This window comes from Lynx canadensis, chromosome B4, assembly GCF_007474595.2.
Source record: "Lynx canadensis isolate LIC74 chromosome B4, mLynCan4.pri.v2, whole genome shotgun sequence".
In the NCBI taxonomy this organism is placed as follows: Eukaryota; Metazoa; Chordata; class Mammalia; order Carnivora; family Felidae; genus Lynx; species Lynx canadensis.
Genome location: NC_044309.1, coordinates 48,696,626 through 48,718,000, shown reverse-complemented (window position 1 = coordinate 48,718,000; position 21,375 = coordinate 48,696,626). Strand labels below are relative to the sequence as shown.

General features: G+C 38.9%; 1 protein-coding gene across 1 annotated transcript in view; it reads right to left on the bottom strand.

Annotated features, from left to right (window-relative positions):
* The window catches only part of PTPRO (protein tyrosine phosphatase receptor type O), a 113,625-nt gene that overhangs the window by 54,677 nt on the left and 37,573 nt on the right, over window positions 1–21,375 (bottom strand). Inside the window, exons 10-12 of the mRNA XM_032593773.1 lie at window positions 21,227–21,338; window positions 17,066–17,217; window positions 15,768–15,888 (exon numbers count right to left, since the gene is read on the bottom strand). Coding sequence (XP_032449664.1) covers window positions 15,768–15,888; window positions 17,066–17,217; window positions 21,227–21,338 — 385 coding nt within the window. The remainder of the gene's footprint in view (window positions 1–15,767; window positions 15,889–17,065; window positions 17,218–21,226; window positions 21,339–21,375) is intronic.

Below are 21,375 nucleotides of genomic sequence, written 5' to 3'. Positions count from 1 at the left end.
ATCAATCTGCTTTCCAACCACTGATACTCTGACGAGCAACACCATTCTCTCAATTGACGAGGCTTTCCTCTGGTTTCTCAGTCCCTGATAGCATATCTTCAAATAATTCTTGTCATCTCTTCCTTTTATCTATTCTTTTTATTATATTGCATGTTCAAGCTTTTGTCATCACACTTTATCAATCAACACGACAGACCTTTAATTCTTTTTCCTGCTTTTAATCAGTTCTTTCTTATTTGTCAATGAAGGCATAAATCACCTAAAATACCACTTTGCTCATGTTAAATCCTATCTGCATAATAATCTATTGTGATCAATGTCTACTGCAACACATCAAACGTGCCAAATTTTGAAGATCCTACTTACATCAGCCACATTTACCCATCCAGCTTCATCACCATCCTTCCTACCCAGAAATGTTTCCTTTGGTAGGGCCAATTTTCTCACTGACTACCATACAAGCAGTACTCTTACTCAACTCATATATTTCCCTTCAATGTACTTTTCCTTCTATTTGGATCATCCTAAGATCAGGAAAAAGTCTTCCTTTCTTCCTGAAGCCTTACCTGTTCACTCTGTCTTTTGATGATCTATCCCTTCTCTGACCTTCTGTTACCCTATTTGATCTACGTGAGTAAGTCCTGATTCTACTAGGTCCCATTTGATTCTTTGAGAACAAATACCATGTGTTATAAATTATTTTTGTCTTCACCTTGAACTAGTCACCTGAAATTGCTCAATAAATCTTATCTATTGACTGATTTAAACCACAGGTCAAGATTCATTAATCAGAGCTGTTAAGATTTAAGCATCAGGCAAGATCAGACACATTGGGGTTGAATTTTGATGTCCTCTGCCTTTTTACAGTGATCGTGTTGCTAAAATTACCAGCTTTCAGTGGCAGAGTCAAAGATTGCCATGAATTGTAAGCGTTCTCAGTGGTCCAAAGATTATGACTTTAATAATGGAGTAGAGGTTTCTTTGGGTCTGGCTAAAAAATGTGAATCTAGGTGACAAGTTGGATCCTCAGGTAAATCTCCAAAGGCCACAAAACAAATTTTTCCTTTCCTTTGGCCAGCCACAAAACAAATTTTTCCTTTCAGGTGTTATGCAGGGGCAAGAGATGATTCCAAAGTCACTGCACCCATTATCTCAGTATTCTTTTCTGAAAGATATATGCATATTAGCTCTGTAGGTCAATGAATAACATACACAAATCACCTGTTTGAGGACTGTTTAGGATTTTTGTGATAGGTATATTTCTTTAGCTGTTTTGGGGAGAAATTTCACTCAGCTATTCCAAACAAAGAAAATTACTGCAATATTTCATAAGTGGAGGTGTAATTGGGTTAAGAAGGGATTCTAATTAAATTTCACTACACAAGACAACATCTGCCCCAGGAAATGTATTAAATGTTAGAATTGTATTGTTCAAAGTAGTAGCTATTAGCCACATACAGCTACTGACTATTTGAAATATGGCTAGTCTAAATTGAGAGGTGCTATAAGAGTGACAGACTGAATTTTGAAGACTTAGTACAAAATAAGAATAAAAATATCTCATTTATATTTTTTTATATCAATTACATATTAGAGTGATACTACTTTGGATATATTTGGTTAAATAGGCATATTAAACTCAATTTCACCTATCTCTTCTTAGTATTTTGTAACGTGGCCACTAGAAAATTTAAAATTACATATATGGCTCTCATTATATTTCAATTGTACAGGATGGGGTTAGAGCATTCCTTCTTGCTTGGTAGAGCAGAAGTGTGGAAATTCTTGGCAGAAGCTGCTTAGAGAGGCCCCCCTTTTGCTGTCTATCTCCTCTCATAAGAAGGCAAGGTCAGCTAAACTCCATAGCCTAGCATGACTTAGATGATTTCTGTTTCCCATCCTTGGGCATGAGACCAAAAGGGAGTGGTGGCTAAATACTGTCCAGGCAATTTCATGTGATAGGGAATACAATGACATGCAAACGCCTTTTGATTGGTCTGTGTTATGGGCTAAATTGTGTTCACTCACATTCCTATGTTGTAGACCTAAGCCCCAGCACCTCAAAAATGTGAATGTATTTGGAGATAGGGCCTTTCAACAGGTAAATTGAAGTGATGCCCTTAGGGTGGGCGCTAATCCAGTTTGACTGTTGTTCTTATAAGAAGAGGAAATTTGGGCAAAGAGACACCAAAGATGAATGGGTTCAGAGAAGAAACCATGTGAGGACAGAGCTGGAAGGCGGTCACCTGGAAGCCCAGGAGAAGGGTCTCGGAGAAACCAAACCTGCTGATATCTTCTTCTTGGACTTTTAGCCTCCAGAACTGTGAGAAAATAAATGCCTATTGATTAAGCCACCTGATCTGTGATATTTTGCTATGGAGCTCTAGCAAATGAATACAGTCTCTTACTATTCGAAATCTCAAATATAGTCTAGCTTATAAAAGGGAGGGATAGAGAGTCCTCAATGATTTTATGAAGAGTCAATGAGCTTTAAGACGATGGACACAAAAACTCTTTATATAATATAAAGAGCCACGTAGATATTAGCTATAGAAATCCCCCTGGCTACTATCACTGTCTACTTTCCAAAGTGACATTTGAAATCTCAACTCCTTCAAAATTCCCTTGCTTCATAATGTCAGATTTCCTTTTGTTTAAAATCATTTCAGAGTCCACGATGTTTGTTGTGAGACTGTGGATATGGGGAAAGGAGACAGATGTACTATTTTTACAAAATAAGGTAGAGATACAGAATTGTTTGTTTTAAAATATTTTTGAACAGCTTTCTAGCGTTGCTGATGTTATACTCAACTGTCTGGCCCTCTTCTTCCCTTCTCTTCTCTCCTTTTCAGTGCCTGTCCTATTTGAGTGGGGAATCCAACCTAATTTTATAAGGAAATTAAATACAATGCACAGAACATGGGCAGAAAGGAAAGCTGTAAGGCTACCTCTACCATTTAATTTAGATTGGATTATGAGAGGCTCAAGCTGTTCCCTAGGATCTCAGGGGAGTGAAGGTGACCTTGAGTAAAGTATGAGCTAGTGCCTGATTCTTATTCTTTGTTCTGGCAGCAAATTTCTTCCTTTCCTAGGAAATTCCAGAGGGAGTCAGGTGTAATAGTTAGAGTTGGAGAAGAATAGAATGTATTTATTGCCTAAAAACCATCTTTTCCTGACAATTATTACATTGTTTCTTATTTTAATGTGACCCATTGGTTTAGCTGCCGAAAGAATGATGCTAATGAGGCCAAGATTATATCCGTGAGGGCCCATTAGTTTTACAAATGTGTGACATTGGTGATAAGAGGAATTCAACCAAAACATGTTGTAAAAAAACGGTCAATATGACAAAATCGATTTTCAATCCTCGGTATCAGTGACAGCAATTTGCTGGTATCCTCTTCAGATAACAAAGAACGGTTCAACATCTATATTATTGTATGTCTTTTACATCTATTTTTATTTTCCTCAAGGCAGGCAGTTCCTCCTTCGGCAGTGTAAGCCGTGTAACTTATATTCAACTTGGTCAAAGAAAACACCTGGGACTTAAACAGTGTCAGCCACATAAAGTATGTCCAATGTGGTCAAAAACAACATCCGCAACAGAAAGAAATATTCGAAAGAAAAAGCAAAGTGGTAGAGAAATTATTCATAATGAGTTCAGACTGATATGCAATGAAATTAAGAAGATGAAAATTTATATTAAACAACAGAAACTTGTGTTAGAACTGAAGTTTACTAAGCCTATTCTCTTGTCAATTTAGGGACGTTCTTTAAAAAATATTTTTTTAGTGTTTATTTATTTTTGAGAAAGAAAGAGTACGAGCGGGGGTGGGGGGTGGCAGAGAGAGATGGAGACACAGAATCCGAAGCAGGCTCCTGGCTTCGAGCTGTCAGCACAGAGCCCAAGGTGGGGCTCGAACTCACGAACCACGAGATCATGACCTGAGCTGAAGTCAGGCGCTTAAACCACTGAGCCACCCAGGCGCCCCAGGGAGATTCTTTTAATAAATAATGAGCAAAGTTAAAAACAACATTGGGAAATATTTTTTAAAATTCAGGCAAATATTACATTATAATTAGGCCATTTCCATATCGAAAACACACAATTTTCTCAGGAATTAGAAATACCCATGATTTCCATTACATTTTAAATAAATTCTTTATGGCTTAATGATAGCAAGTGTAACATCCCCTTCTGTGAGTCATTGGGTGTTTCTATGGTTTTCCCAGCTCAACTAACTTCTAACGATTAGCAGAATTTTTCAAAGAAAGCTTTCATTTAACTTTACTTAGTTTCAAAACAGTATATCTAACTTCCTCTTTTTTTTTTAGTTCCAAGAATATGATTTTTTTTTTTTTACTTAGCATTTTTATTTAGTTAAGAGTTATTTTCACCAAATTCTTAGAAAAGGATCACTACCCTCATTGTATCATTAGCCTTGTTGCCTTTATTCTGAACTCAGGTATGAACTTTAAAACTGGAAGGAATATTAAAGATTATTTAGTCCAGACCCTCACTTTGTAGATGAGGCAACTGAAATCCAGAGGGCTTAACCCACTTTTCTATGGTAACACAACTTGTCTGTGAGAACAAGAACTAGGATCCAGGGGCGCCTGGATGGCTCAGTCGGTTGAGTGTCAGACTTTGGCTCAGGCCTGATCTCATGGTTCATGGGTTTGAGCCCTGCATCGGGCTCTGTGCTGACAGCTCAGAACCTAGACCCTGCTTCAGATTCTGTCTGTGTCTCTTTCTGCCCCTCCCCTGATCATGCTCTGTCTCTCTCTCTCAAAAATAAATAAATGTTAAAAAAAACAAAAACTGGGATCCAGACCTCTGCACACCTAGTTAAGGGTCGTTCTACACCTGGATTCCTCCCTGAAAATGTGGGTGTTTGCCATCTATTTCCATATAACTGAGGATGATAGGGCTTTCCGAAAAGTTCTTTTTTCCCCAAAGGGCAACTTTTCCACAATGGGCAGTTGCTTATACGTTGAGATCACTACATCATAGTTGCTGCCCTATCAGTCCACGTCATGGGGTGCAGGGGAAGTGCTTTTAAGGACTTCCTTAAAAGGATGTCCTTTTTGTGTGGCTTGGCTGTGGGCAGCTGGAAATGGCAGTGAAACTCAGGAGACCACAGTGAGAAATGGGAGAGAGAGAGATTGAGAAGAGGCATCAGTTAGGCACAGGACTAGGAACGGAGCCACGGAACATGACATGCCTGGCATTCCAACCCAGAAGCTAATGCTGGCATGAGGCTGCTGGCCATGTAGGACCATACATGAAGGCTGCTGGCCACGTAGGGCCATACAAGAAGGGTAGCAGGGCAATCATGGTCCTCTGAAAACCTAAAGAACACGCTTGTAAGAAGTCAGTAGGAGAAATCTCCCACAAGCTTCCATCATCGCTCTCACCCGACTGGCCTACCCTATTGGCGGCCTTATGCTCTGTCACCCTTCCTTACTACAGATTCACTCTGTCTAAGGCCACCCCCTCTACTGGCACCCCGGGGTCCTGTCTCCTCTGGCCCAAGCAAGGAACATCATTTTAATGAGTGTCACCTTCTAAACTATCCTGCACCATCAATTTTCCCTTTTCTGTTGAATCATTTTGATTAGCCGTTGAAAAGCTGTTTCCACCCACTTAAAAAAATAGAAAGAAAGACAAAACAAATCCAACCAAACAAATAAAAACTCTTGGCTTCTTTTATCCTCAGCTCCTGCTCATTTTCTCTCCTCTTTATAATCACACTTCTCAAAAGTTTTGTTATTCCAGCTGTCTTCCTTTTTTCTTTTATTCTCTCTTGAATTACTTTTTTAAAAGAAAAGTTGATTTATTTTGAGAGAGAGAGAGAAGGAGAGCAGGGCAGGGGGAGAGAGAGTGGAGAGAGAGAATCCCAAGCAGGCTCCCCACTGTCGGTGCAGAGCCCGATGTGGGGTTTGAACTCACGAACCGTGAGATCATGACTTGGGTGGAAGCTTAACCGACTGAGCCACCCAGGCGCCCTCTCTTGAATTACTTTTACTAGCATAATTTTCCCTCACTATTCCACCCAAATGCCTCCTTTCTGAATCACTAATAACTCCTGGGTTGCCAATTCTCACTCCACATCTTACTTGACTTACCAGCAGGTATAAGCTGATCAATCAAGTACTTTCTTCGCTTGGTTCTTTGGACATCACACTTTTCTGTGCTCCTTTTTCCTTTACCGGCCACTCCTTCTCCGGCTCTTTTGCTGGTTCCCTCACACCATTTCCATTTCTTAACATTGGAGTGCCAGGGCTCAGTCCTTGGATAGCATGCTTTCTTCTTCATTCACTCCCTGATAACTTCATCAAGTCTGTTTCCTGACCCTCAAACTTATACCCCCAATCCTTAAATCTCCCAGAATCCAAGCTCCTTTATCTAATTGCCTACTCAGTATCTGTTCTTTAATATTTAACAGGTACCTTCAAATGTGGATGCATCCAAATCTGAGCTTCTGATCTTTCACCCAAATCTGCCTCTCCCATGATCTTCCCCAACTCAATAAATAGCACCTCTGTCCTTCCAACTGCTCAAGCCCAAGATCTTGGCATCTTCAAGATAAATTTTGAATCTGCTCACGGCTCATCACCTTCACGGCAACCACCCTGGCACAGGCAAGTATAATCTCGTATTTACGTAGACGCAGTAGTCTCCTAACTCTAAGGTGACTGTGTAATTTATCAAATATGTCCAAAGTGGAATACTTTTATTTAGGGAAGAAAAGAATTGCAAAAGAGGATGACTAGTCTTTGATCTATAGCAGTGTAAACTGGTATTATGTGTGGTAACTGGGATGTAAGGTCATCTTATCTACCTGGTTTCCTGTTTTACCTTGATCCCTGAACACCATTCTTACCAAAGTCATCTTGTGAAACTTGTCAGGTCATATGACTCCTTACCTTGAACCATCTACTGGAATATCATCTCACTTGGTGTGAAATGTCTTTTCAACGACTCCACATGATCTGCTCCTTTGTTACCTCTCTATCCTCTTTTCTACTACTCTCTCTCTCTCTCTCTCTCTCGTTCCTTCCACTTCAGCCACACTACCTTCCTGATCTTTTCTTGAACTTCCAGGTATACCACTGCTTCTGGAGCTTTGCACCTGCAGTTGCCTATGCCTACAAAATCTCCCAGTTATCTGTTTGGCTCACTCCTTTACCTCCTTCAGGTTTTGACTGAAATATCACCTTCACAGTGAAGCTTAACTTATGCCACCGCCTACAAAAATTGCACTCTGCTTCTCATTATGCTTCTTTCTCTGCCTCATTTTCCTCCACAGCATCTGACGTCCTTATATTTGTGTTTATTGTCTCTTTTTCTCCAGTAGAATGAGGGTAGAAATTTTTGTCAGTCTTGTTCATTTCTGTATTCTGAGCACCTAGATTAGTATGTAACACATAGTAAATGCTAAATAAATATGTGTTGATTGATAGAATAAATTAATTTTTTTAATGTGTATCTTTGAAACAGAGACAGAGAATGAGCGGGGGAAGCGCAGAGGGAGAGAGAGACACAGAATCCCAAGCAGGCTCCAGGCTCGGAGATGTCAGCACAGAGCCCAATGCGGGGCTCGAACTCGTCAACCATGAGATCGTGATCTGAGCCGAAGTCAGATGCCTAACTGACTAAGCCACCCAGGTGCCTCTAGAATAAATTACTTTTTAAAGCATAGTAGCTTAATTAATTTATTAGTTTTTTTTCTGACTGGCAGTCAATATAGATGGGTGGACGGATGGATGGACAGATGGATAGATAGATAGATAGATAGATGAGAGATAGAATGGATATGCATATTTTCTTTCTTATTTCACTTTCCTCTTCCCTTCCATACATTCATTCATCCATCCATCTTTCCTTTTCTCTGTGCTACATTGACACAATTTATTCACATTTAGATCTTATTAAGCTCATTTCTTTTTGGTGGGGGGTGAGAGGGGTAACAAGGTAGTCACTTACCAGGACATGATCCAAGAAAAGGGCACAGGAGGATAGAGAGAGGTACATTAGACTTCAGTAGGCTATGACTCACAGCATTTCACTCACTTCTTACCAAAAATAAGGGCTGCATATATCCAAGCAACCATTTCCCAAACTGTTAACTCAATGATTTCAACATAAGAATAAACAAATGTTCTCAACTGAGCATGAGATCATGAAGGGCAGTACTGTATAATAGCTGGGTTTTTCTTAAGTAAGAAATTACATTTCATCAAAATAGAAATAATTATTTGTAATCACTGAAATTTTATGACAGAGAGATCGTAATATGCCCCAAATTCCTAACACCTGAAAATATATTGATTCTTTCTTATCCGTAGCCAAACTATGTTTAAAGGTTTCTAATCTATATAAAGTTTTTCATGACTGAGATTAAGAAAATCAAGCCAATTTTATTAATACCCAAACTCCAAAAGAGGAAGAGAGAAAACCACACAGTGGGTGTGAAATTCCTTCCTTCTCTATTAGGAGTTTTCACTGAAAAAAGAAGTTTATAGAAAAAAAAATACACTCCAAATCCAGGAAAACATAAATAGCAGATGGACAAAAAGTGCCAAATCACTGTTTCTTGACTCAGACTCAACAATGTGTGAAGTCAAATTTCTCTAGGTTGCAGCTTGCTCAGATGAGGACGTTTCATTAAATTACCTCCAAACCTCTCCTGGCACTGAAGTTACCTGATTCCTTATCTTGAACCTGTCTGAACACAGCTGTGGTCAGGATACTGCAGAAGTTTGACAGTGATGGTGTATCCATTCTGTTTTTGGTTTTCTCTGACCTCGTTGGCTATACCTTCCCAGTCTCTCTGCTCAGTGTCCAAGTGCTGGAAGTGGTTCTCCTCTATTTCTGCTTACTAGTTAGTGATCTCATCTAGACACTCCAAAATTTATATTTCTAGCCCAGAATTCGCTGCTGATCTCCAGACACATAACAAGAATCATTTTATTTGACAACTGTATTTGGATGACCTCTCAGTTTGGTTTTGTTTTTTTTTTTTAGTCCAGAGAAGAATCTTTGATTCTCACCCTATCCCAAAGTCACTCCTTTTCTAGTTTTTCTAGTTGTGTCAGTCTCAGTGAATTGTACCACCATCCAGCCTAGTTGCTTAAGAGTAAAGCCTAGGAGTTAATTTTAATTTCCCTTTCTCTTATTTCCTATTTTCACCCCACAAGCAAGTTCTATGGACACAACCTCTAAAATAACTCCTGAATTCTGTCCATTTGTCTTCATCTCCATTATTACCACTTAACTAAAAGTTGCCCTCATTTCCAGTGGAACTTACTGAATTAGAATGTTATTTTTTTATTTTTTTTTTCACGTTTATTTATTTTTGAGAGATAGAGCATGAGTGAGGGAGGGGCAGAGAAAGAGGGAGATACAGAATCCAAAGCAGGCTCCAGGCTCTGAGCTGTCAGCACAGAGCCTGATATGGGGCTGGAACTCACGAACCGTGAGATCAAGACCTGAGTCGAAGTCAGACATTTAACCGACTGAGTCACCCAGGCGCCCCGAATTAGAATGCTATTTTTTTAATATGAAATTTATTGTCAAATTGGTTTCCATAAAACACCCAGTGCTCATCCCAACAGGTGCCCTCCTCAATGCCCATCACCCACTTTCCCCTCCATCCCACCCACCATCAACCCTCAGTTTATTCTCAGTTTTTCTAAGAATCTCTTATGGTTTGCATCTTTCCCTCTCTGTAACTTTTTTTCTCCCCCTTCCCCTCGCCCATGGTCTTCTGTTAAGTTTCTCAGGATCCACATAAGAGTGAAAACATATGGTATCTGTCTTTCTCTGTATGACTTATTTCACTTAGCATAACACTCTCCAGTTCCATCCACGTTGCTACAAAAAGCCCATTTTTCATTCTTTCTCATTGCCATGTAGTATTCCATTGCATATATAAACCACAAATTCTTTATCCAGTCTCACCGCTGTTGCTTAACATAGTGTTGGAAGTTCTAGCATCAGCAGACAACAAAAGGAAATCAAAGGCATCAAAATTGGCAAAGATGAAGTCAAGCTTTCACTTTTTGCAGACGACATGATATTATACATGGAAAACCCGACAGACTCCACCAAAAGTCTGCTAGAACTGATACGTGAATTCAACAAGGTTGCAGGATACAAAATTAATGTACAGAAATCAGTTGCATTCTTATACACTAACAGTGAAGCAACAGAAAGGCAAATAAAGAAACTGGTCCCATTCACAATTGCACCAAGAATCATAGAATACCTAGGAATAAACCTAACCAAAGATGTAAAAGATTTGTATGCTGAAAACTATAGAACGCTTATGAAAGAAATTGAAGAAGATATAGATAAATAGAAAAACTTTCCATGTTCATGGATTGGAAGAATAAATATTGTTAAAATGTCCATACTACCCAAAGCAATCTACACATTCAATGCAATCCCAATCAAAATTTCACCAGCATTCTTCTTGAAACTAGAACAAGCAATCCTAAAATTTGTATGGAACCACAAAAGACCCCGAATAGCCAAAGTAATATTGAAGAAGAAAACCAAAACGGGAATGTTATTTTTTTTTTTAATTTTTTTTTCAACGTTTTTTTTTTTTATTTATTTTTGGGACAGAGAGAGACACAGCATGAACGGGGTAGGGGCAGAGAGAGAGGGAGACACAGAATCGGAAACAGGCTCCAGGCTCCGAGTCATCAGCCCAGAGCCTGACGCGGGGCTCGAACTCACGGACCGCAAGATTGTGACCTGGCTGAAGTCGGACGCTTAACCGACTGCGCCACCCAGGCGCCCCGGGAATGTTATTTTTAAAGTTAGGGCACATGGTGCCTTAATCGGTCTCCCTATCTTCACTGGTAACCCAACAATCCTTCCTCCCTTGAGCAACCAGAGGGATTATTTTAAATATGTCAGATTGTTTATTTTTAATTCTTTAAATTCTCTCTTATTACACTCAAAATAAAATCTCAACTCCATCTTCTTAAAAATCCTGTATAATTTGGTCTCTGCCTATTCCTTCTGCTTTGCATGCCCTTTCCCAAACTTTTCATGGCAGATCCTTTCTTGTGATTCATATCTCTCATCATTGCTTCCTCAGAGAAAGGTTTGCTGCTTATACACTGTCCCACACTACCCTGTTTTAATGTGGTACACAGCACTTCTTACCATCTCCCCCTTCGGCAGATCCTAAGCTCCTTGTGAACAGAAACTGAACCCTTCGAGTTCATTATTACAAGTAGTCTGGCATCTGGGCAATTCTTAGAAGGTTCTCAGTATGTATTCGTTGAATGAATTCATGAATGGATATTCTACTACCATAGAGCTATTTTGTGATAGGCCCAACCCTTCTCAACCCTATTTCTTTCCCTTTCTTTCTTTTTTGAATGGTTGCTTATCTGGTGTAAACTTACCCAATTCTCTTGAAGTTGGCCCAGAGTTTCAAGTGGATTCACCAAGACCAGAAGTTATGACTGGTTGCTGGTTGAAGCCGCAGTTGCATGTAGACCAGTAAGTTCTTGTAAAATGACATTTCTTAGCGCAGATTTGATTCACATTTGTATTGACTGCCAAAGGGAACTGTCATCACATACCCCCATGGTACCGTGAAACTGCTGACAACCTACAATTCTTAATAGGATGACGGGCTCAATGCCCTGCAAACAGTACCACCGTTGGTAGATGTCTTCTTGTGGATGCTGATCGGTGACATGATACTTGAGAATCTTTGGCAATTGCTTTGAGGCTCTCTACCCTTGCACATACCATCCTGGATTGCTTTATATTATACTGGACTCAATCATAGCCTGGTTTCTTCCCATAGATGTAGATCCTGCCCTCCATGAGACCAAGTAGAGCCATTGCAAAGAGGCTTTTATCACAGAGAAACCGACCTCAGGGTTAGCCAAACCAGTTTTGGTCCTAGCTTTAACAACATCGTTCTGATTCACACTAGCCTTAAAAATCTGTGTGCCAGAGTTGCAGGTTTCTGTAAAGTAGAATTCATATGACTTCTATGGACACCGAATGAATGCTATAAAGGAACATAAAATGACTAGAATGAAAGTTCTATGAAATAAGATAACTGCGGGGCGCCTGGGTGGCGCAGTCGGTTAAGCGTCCGACTTCAGCCAGGTCACGATCTCGCGGTCCGTGAGTTCGAGCCCCGCGTCGGGCTCTGGGCTGATGGCTCAGAGCCTGGAGCCTGTTTCCAATTCTGTGTCTCCCTCTCTCTCTGCCCCTTCCCCGTTCATGCTCTGTCTCTCTCTGTCCCAAAAATAAATAAACGTTGAAAAAAAAAAATTTAAAAAAAAAAAAAAAAAAAAAAAAAAAAAAAAGAAATAAGATAACTGCAATCAGTTATTACTAAAGCAAAATGTTATTTTACTTCTTTGAAAGATAAAATTTGGTAGAATGTATTCAACTTTGAGGTCTGTGGTTGCAGTTCGGTTCAATAAATATCTATTGAGCACCTACAGTAGGCAAGGCCACATGTGTTATGGAAAATTGAAAGAACCAAAAAACAATAATGTGATGAGTGGAATAGAAAATAGACTTCTAGACAAATGGATGACAAGTGAAATTATTTAGTTTTCAGGGGGAAAAAGGCCGAGTTCAGGCACATTATATACAGATTGTCTTGTTTTCAGAGAGCAATGATGTAGAAGCAGTATTTTGTCTGATATTTAGATCATAAAAAGGAAAACCTTATTGATTTTAAGAAATAATTTTTATGGAAACTGGCCTTCCCTTCTTGAAAAGTTTAAAGGACCTTTCTACACTGGTTTAAGTAGTCCTGCCTGCTAACAGGAAGATATGGAACCTCAAAACCTCATGATAAATTTGGGCTGGGAACTATCATGATTTTTACTCATACGCCTGTGTAGTGTGAGTATAATTGTACCAGCTCAGGACTTTAACTCATACTCCTGATCATATATCAACCATAATGTCACATTATGGCAACAGTGAGGCTCTCGACAGGCTCCCTAATTGCTGCTTTGGTAAGACCCACCTCTGAACAAACCAAATGAGTTAGAGAAAGCAGCTAGGACCCAAGAAACACTTACAGCCTCCTGTAATCATAAAGCTGGGGAAAAGAAAGGCATGGGGAATGTGAGCATAATCTTTAAGCAATTCCAGTTACCTGGAAACGAGTTTTGAATGGATTTTTATATCCACAAAGGACAAAATCAGAGATAGCAGTTGCAAGTGATAGTCAGGCAATTTTTTTTTAATAGAAAGATCACACAACATTGGAAGCTGGTGATCTCCACATTCCTAGAGTTGAAGTACAGACCGTTGGGGAAGAAGAGCAGATTGCCTGCAGTGAATGAAATTGAACTCGTGGTTCTCAATGGGAGGGTGTTTGTAAATTTGTAGGCATGTTTTTAATAGCAACCAGGAAGGTTGTTAACTGGGCTTCTGTAGGCAGGAAGCAGAAATGCTAGATGTTCTGCAATGATCAAGAAAGCTCCAAACAGAAAAACTGTCCCAAGTCCCACATCCCACATATGTTTGTAATGTCATACCAGAATAAATCCACTATAAATATAATTGCAAGTACTTTATCACATAATAATGTTAGAAAAGATTTTCCGCAAGTTGAGTAAAATAATTTAGAAGACAGTTGTCATTAAGAAAAATACCTAAATGGAATTAAGGTGTTATTTACAAATTACTCAATAATTTACTTTTTCTGCCAATAGTTTCTATTTAATATGTTATGTATCTCCAGCTACCTATTTAATTTTATTTATTTATTTAAAAATTTGTTAATGTTTATTTATTTTTGAGAGAGAGAGAGAGAGACAGACAGACAGAGTGTGAGTGGGAGAGGGGCAGAGAGAGAGGGAGACACAGAATCCGAAGCAAGCTCCAGGCTCCCAGGTGTCAGCACAGAGCCCGATGTGGGGTTCAAACCATGCGATCATGACCCGAGCTGAAGTCGGATACTTAACCAACTGAGCCACCCGGACAACCCTAATTTTAAAGGGTGTCAGTGTGAGGATTTAATTTTTGCCATGGCCAATAGAAGACAAAAAGATTTAAGACTGAGTGTTTTATGCACTGAATTATAGAGAAAAGCAACTACTGGGGAAACTAAGGAAAGACTGTGTTTTGTTTTGTTTTGTTTTGTTTGGGATTTGCTACGAGTTTTCTAAAGCTACATCCCTACCAGCAATGGTACTCCGGGTGTTTGTTTAAGCTGTTAATAAAACACCCTGGATCAGTCTTTACCTACAGCTACACCTATAAACATATGTGGTGAGAGTGACAATTTGACACTCTTAGGAACAGACTTAGATACAGACTATAAATTAGCAGACATCCAAAACAGGATGTCAGTAAGTTGCATTAAGTGTTTTGAAAATATTCTTATTTTCAATATTGCCATTCTCTATACTGTTAATTTTCAAAATATAAAAAGGAGATCTCTGCTGTGAAAATCACACATTGAAGTGCATCCATTTCTAGGTGGCCCCTCTTACACTGACACTACCCCACAACTTTTTGCCAATCCATTTTCTTGCCTGCTGCTGATTATAGACTATTATCCCTGAGGCCCCTTTATGTATCAGAAACTAAATGTATACCTCACTATGTGGAAAACTGTTGAATGTAGACGATGTGTTTTGTGTTAAATAGTGTCACTTCCTAGTTGTATTTCATAATATAAATAATTATTTTGACACTACACTACACAATCATTTCCAGCTCATTTGCAAGAATATTATACTTTCCTCATTTCCCCTCATGCACAGCCTATTATTTTTCTTGGCATGTTCTTTTTACTTTAATTAAGGTTATTTTCCTCTTTCTCTCATCACATGCAAATACATGTAGTCTCTTACTACTTATCCTAATTCTAACTTTTATTCAAGGGTCCACTTGTACTTATGCTTGCTCAGTTATTTATTCACTCCTTTATTTCCTTTTATATGTGCATGGAAGAACTACTGATTCCTTTACTGCTTGTAAACTTCAACTTTTTCATTTTAATTATGTGCAGTCATTAGACAATTCCATTATGACTTACAGAAGCACTGTATCTGAACAAATACACAGGGAATCCATATGATTTTGTTATAATTTTTTCTTTTACCTTGGTTTTACACTACAGTTAGGACATTATATCAACTTTGAAAATCAGTATGTGGGTTATTTTATCTATAAGTCTCAATTTGAGATATTAAAAAGGGCATCACATAATACTTACATGAGAAAAGAATGGTGTCTGATAGGGGTTGAAAGCACTGCACTAGATAATCTCTAAGGCTTTTCCTTTTCTAAATTCCTAAAACTTCTTCGTTTCTCTAATCTCACTAAGGATGGGGAATACTCCCGACTCCCAGAATAGCAAAAATTCCATTCACAGAAACCTATATTAAGTTGAACGAGGGCGCCTGGGTGGCTCAGTCGGTTAAGTGTCCGACTTAAGCTCAGGTCATAATCTCACAGTTCATGAGCTGGAGCCATGCGTCAGGATCTCTGTTATAAGCACAGAGCCTGCTTTGGATCTTCTGCCCTCCTCTCTCTCTCTCTGCCCGTCTCCTGCTCATTCTCTGTCTCTCAAAAATACATAAACATTTAAGTTGAACATACATGTTTATGTTGCACTTATGAAAGAGAGTGAACATTTTTCTGTTATTTCATCGAATTGAAAAGACTATGACAAATCAAGAGATGCAAACGCTAGTTCTCTGGGCATGACTATTTTCACAAACACCCCCATGTATATTTTTCTTACCTAGCTTGACAAGGCGGAGCATGGAGGTATTACTTCCTCTTTCAGTGCAAGCGGTTACTGAGAGGTTGTAGATATCTCCTGGAGGCAGACTGAGAATCGCAGTCATGACATTGCGTGTTACCTGAAAGATCCATCAAGATTGAAGGTTTAAACTTCTAATGAACTTGAACTAGAATACCACTCCAAACAACTACAGGGCTATGGTAGGCATTCTCTCTATTCTATGCGGCTTTCTACAGTTGATTACAACCCTACGGATACTTTATTTCCTTTGAAAATGATATGAATTCCTCAACTGAACCAAATGCAAGGTAGCTCTACACGTGCACAATAAATATCAGGACATTTTTGCAATTAATCCTCTATTTAGAATAGGTACTACTCTGATACTTTTCTTCTTATTCACAGCAAATTTTAGAAAAGGCAACTGCTAGGTGTCTGCTGATATGTATATAACTCAGCCCTAGCTGAGAAGCTCAGAAGACACCTAGTCATATCTATAGCCACCTGGTTTCTTAACTAAAGACTACATTTCCTAGTTTCCTCTATAGCTAGAGGGAACCATGCTATCTACTTCTGACCAATGGATCATAAATGGAAGTCATATGGGCAGCTTATAATCCTGTCTACACTCTGTAAGTGCTGGGCCTCCATATCTTCTCCTTTCCTCTCCCCGCATGCTAGAATATGGATATAATGATGATAAGGTTCAGCTATGCAAATGAAGACTACACAGTTCTAGAAGAAACAACAAGACAGAAAGAATCTGGACCCCTGGATGATTGATCCTTTACAGCAGAGGTGCTCTGACAGTTCTATGCTAGCATGAGAGAAACAAGCTTTAATTTTCTTCGAGCTATGCTCTTTTTGTTTTTTTTTACAGTAGTTTAGTCTGTACCCTAACGCCATGTCAAAAGTGTAATAAAGCAGGAGAAAAATCAGTATTTCCAATGTACCCAAATATTTAGGCATTGGTGATATATGGAGAAAATATCAAAACATATTAACTGTGGTTTTCTTGAAAATGTTTGACATCCTGAATAAAAACCTCAAATCATAACTTTCAATGTAAATGATGAGTAGTTTTAACTATTAGAGATCACTATTAAAGATTAAAAGGTAAACTCTCTGAAAGGAGGAATTTAATTTTTTTTACTGTCCCTTCTCCGGAGCCCAAAACAGTGCCAACTGGCATAAACCATTTGTTTAATGTTTCAATAAATGTTTGCTTAATGATTTTCAAGAGTTCATGTAAATAAACGTTCAGATGCCTGATATTGGGATTCAAAAAAACATACGCTCTTTTTAATTTTCTTCTTTCCTTCTGCAACAACCATCCAGTGTAACATTCTAGAATGGGAGAGGTCAGTTGTGTCGTCCCCATATGTCCAACTGATATATAACAGACTGTTGAAATACTCCACAGATGTGATTTCTGGAGCAACTGGGGCTACAAGGAAGGTAAGAGGCACATTTTAGTTTAATAAGAGACTAATAATAATTAAAGTACTTACCAACAGAGCATGCAATCCCATGTAGAGTTAATTTAGAGAATTAAAATTCACACCATAAAGGGGTACCTGGTGCCTCAGTTGGTTAAGCATCGGACTCTTGATCTTGGTTCAGGTCATGATCTCATGGTTTGTGGGTTTGAGCCCTGCATTGGGCTTCTCACTGACATCGTTGACCCTGCCTGGGATTCTCAGTCTCTCTCTGCCCCTCCCCCGCTCACTCACATGCTTTCTCTCTCTCCCTCTCTCTCTCTCTCTCAAAATAAATAAACTTAAAAAAAATTCACACCATAGGGTGGTCCTGGGGATCCCAGGACCTCTCAGTAACATAACGAAGGTTGGTGGTAAAAGCTGGGCACTTATTTCCTGGGTCCCCACCTTGTATGGCCCAGACACAAGGCGGCCAGACCCATCTGTACCTGAGGATATCAGGTCTTTTATATTGATTTCATAGTTAGAAGATTCCTAAAATGTTCACTTCTTTGCATCCACTTGTTGCATCAATAAATTAATAGTATAAGGCATTATCGAATTGATTTTCCAAGCAGTACTGGAAAACTTGGGGTCCTATAAAAGTACATTTTTTATTGTGGTATAGCAAAGATGTTTATAGAAATAAAGGGCAGTAAGATCAATGATTAGAAGGGCAGAAAATAAATATTGTTTACATAAAATCACAAAGCAATACCATTGATCATGTCTAACCAGCACCTTGCAAAAAGTAGGCTCTTAATAAATGTTACTGAAGCAAGTAGCAAGGAAGGAAAGAAGGGCTCTTTTATCACACCACAAAGCTAACTTCTAACACTGAGTTTCTTCATTTATTTTACATTCTGACACATTTAAATGCAAATTTTTTAATGGGGAGGAGAGTTCATTACCAGCTTTATAATATATGAGCTCTGAATGTATATTTTAATTATTTTTTAAGCTTAACTGATAATTCTGAAGATTTTAGGAAACACACACACACAGGTGAAGTTCAGTTCCCTGTGCATGCTGGTTTGGACAAGCAAGTGTTCCATTCTGAGAGACAGCACAAGACCAAAGGAAATATCTGGAGGAGAATTTCTATAAACCATGAGGATTTAGTTTCCTCGATATGCTACAAGTACTCGTAACAAACATTCATAACTATGCTTTCTAGAACAATTTTTACAGAAGAGACTTGTAATATAGAGCGTAAAATACATTTCTGTACCTAGCAAGTAACACAAACCCAAATCGTATTTCAGAATAGTCTAATAAAGAGAATAATACCTGTGGCTTCTTTCCTCCATTATATATATATTTTTTAATTTTTTTTAACGTTTATTTATTTTTGAGACAGAGAGAGACACAGCATGAACGGGGGAGGGGCAGAGAGAGAGGGAGACACAGAATCAGAAGCAGGCTCCAGGCTCTGAGCCATCAGCCCAGAGCCCGACGCGGGGCTCGAACTCACGGAGTGCGAGATCGTGACCTGAGCTGAAGTCGGACGCTTAACCGACTGAGCCACCCAGGCGCCCCCCTCCATTATATTTCTATGTACTTCATTATACATATGTATCTATACTTATATTTTGCCAAAGGATATTTTCTCATGTTCTAATTCTAGTGAGGACAAGAAACACTTTTAAAATTGCAAACCCGGAAACGTATTTAGAATTGTATAAGTATTAACACAGATCCCCGCACATAAATAATTAACTAGATCTTTAGATTTTTATACGCCATGTTGTTGCCTTAAAATTCAGCATATTGCTGAAAGGCCACAAGATGTCACTATTTGTTTATTAAACATAATTTGGTACACTGGCATAATTACTACGCATTTGACTTGCAGACAAAGTTGCCTAACAAAGACAGTAGTCCAGAGATCCTAATAAATCACACCTTATTCAAATATTTTATTCCTGTATCCTTTTATATCACACGATTTGGCGTTTTGGATCACAACTAAAAGCACAGGAAAGAGAAGTGTGATATCCTTGTTTGCTTTAAACTTGAGACGAGGGAAGAAAAGCAAAACGAGATAAGGCAAAGATTTCAATTGGCTTTAAAAATAAGTCAGTGCCCATATATATTTTAATAATGATTTATATTATATAATTTACTTCTCACACTACCTGTGAAATATTATGCCTATTTGACAGATGGGAGAGTTGAGACCATCTATATTCATATGCTTAGGTGACACCGTGAAGGGACAGTGTCAGCATGACTTAGGAGATAGCCCCAGGAGGGCTCGCTTCGGCAGCACATACACTAAAACAGGAGGTTGTCCCAGCAAAAGATAAGGAGTTCACAAAACAGTCTGTTGGAGACAACAGACTGCTCACCTAGCCAAGCAGCTCACTTATTAACCATAGAACTATTCAGACTTGCCAGGCCCATAACTTTTGCCAGGTCCCAGTCAGTTCCCAGCTCTGAAAGGCACACCTAAGCCACTTGAGTCCAGAACTCCAAATCCTGTTAATGGTTCATTTCCAGTGTCCCCCTTCAGAGACACCATAGAGAGCCTGGCAAGGTGGTTTTCTGCTTTATTGCAGAGAGTTCTAAAACACTTGGTCTTGCTCTATTAGCCGGTTGTTAGGTCACATTTTGAATTCTGCCAATGAGAAAAAAGAAGTCGAGGATCATTAGGACAATTTGCTCAAAGTCTGACAGCTAGAATTCTGGAGGGCCAGGTCTGCTCAATCACGTCTTCAGATGCAAAGTCTCGGCTCCTTTCAGACGTCTCTGTCTGAGGGGTAAAGAGTATTCTCAGAAAGGCAATGTCAATAAAGTTAAGCTGTATGAATTATTTATATGGAAAATGTAACTAAAATTAAGTATGCAATTATTAATATAGTCAAGAAGCTCACACACTACTCATCACATAATTGGTATTTTCTACCTTTTTGATATTTTGGTAGTCTTTCACTTGTCTACTCTAGTATTACTATTAATATCTGGAACACAGGGAGCTCCAGATATTGTCTAGTAAAGGAAAGGGATATACTATGTATATTGATAGTGTAAGAATTCACATGATTAATTTCTTCTTTTTTTTTTTTAAGATTTTATTTTTAAGTAATCTCTATACTCAACATGGGGCTCGAACTCACAACCCAGAGATCAAGAGTTGCATGCTCTACCAACTGGGCCAGCCAGGTGCTCCCACGTGACTAATTTCTTTGCATTTTCTTTCATTGATAAAGTCTGACAGAGTAAAACTAGATGTCCAGTGAAGAAAATATTTTGATAACATTTTTCTTCACCTAAACATATTTTTCTCACATCTTCTCTCAGTGTAACACTAATTATAGCCTTGTAGTCCAATCAAAAGTTCCTGAAAAATCGTAGTTCAAATAGGATTCAGAAATAGTGTTTCTTTGATGAAATCCCCCTTTCATTGCCATCTCTTACCCCCTCTGTTATCTGTCTCTGCTATATGAAAATGAGCTAATAACTGTTTCAGTGCTTTTTAAAAAAAAAAAAACCCCGAGGCTTACAAAAGTTAACATGCACAGGTTACACAGGGTAGATGGCCGATCCGTGATTCAAACCCAGGTCCATCAGTCTCCAAAGCCTGTTTTAACTCCTGCTTGGACAATGCTGCCATCAGCCTGTGACTTTAAAACTTTAATTAATAAGGAAATGGAGGCACTCTAGCAAACAAAATCATTGAGTGGGTAAAATCAGTTGAAGCCCAAAGTTCTGTCTGCTACATCTCTTTTCTAATCGATTCCAAACAGGGGCACATAAATAAAGGACAGTGACTCAGGATGAAAATGTATTTTGATTTTCAAAGACTATCATTTTTAAACAAATAATGAACTTTCAGAATCAAGGATACTAGCTTCCATGAGACAGCTTCAGTCAGTGCTGGGTGAGTGCCTAGCGCTTTCTGGAGATATATCTCTTCAGAAACTCCTCAAAATGGCATTCTCTCCCCGTGGAAGCCGTTCCCATAACACCACTCACCTGTTATGAAGCTTATGGTGGAGCTGTCGCAACAGCTCAGTTCTGGGTCTCCCCATGTTACCATGGTAACTCGAAAGTTGTAGTACCATGCTGGCAACAGATTGGCTATCCTCTAAAAAGAGCAAGGAGACAAAAGAGCAAGGGGGAAA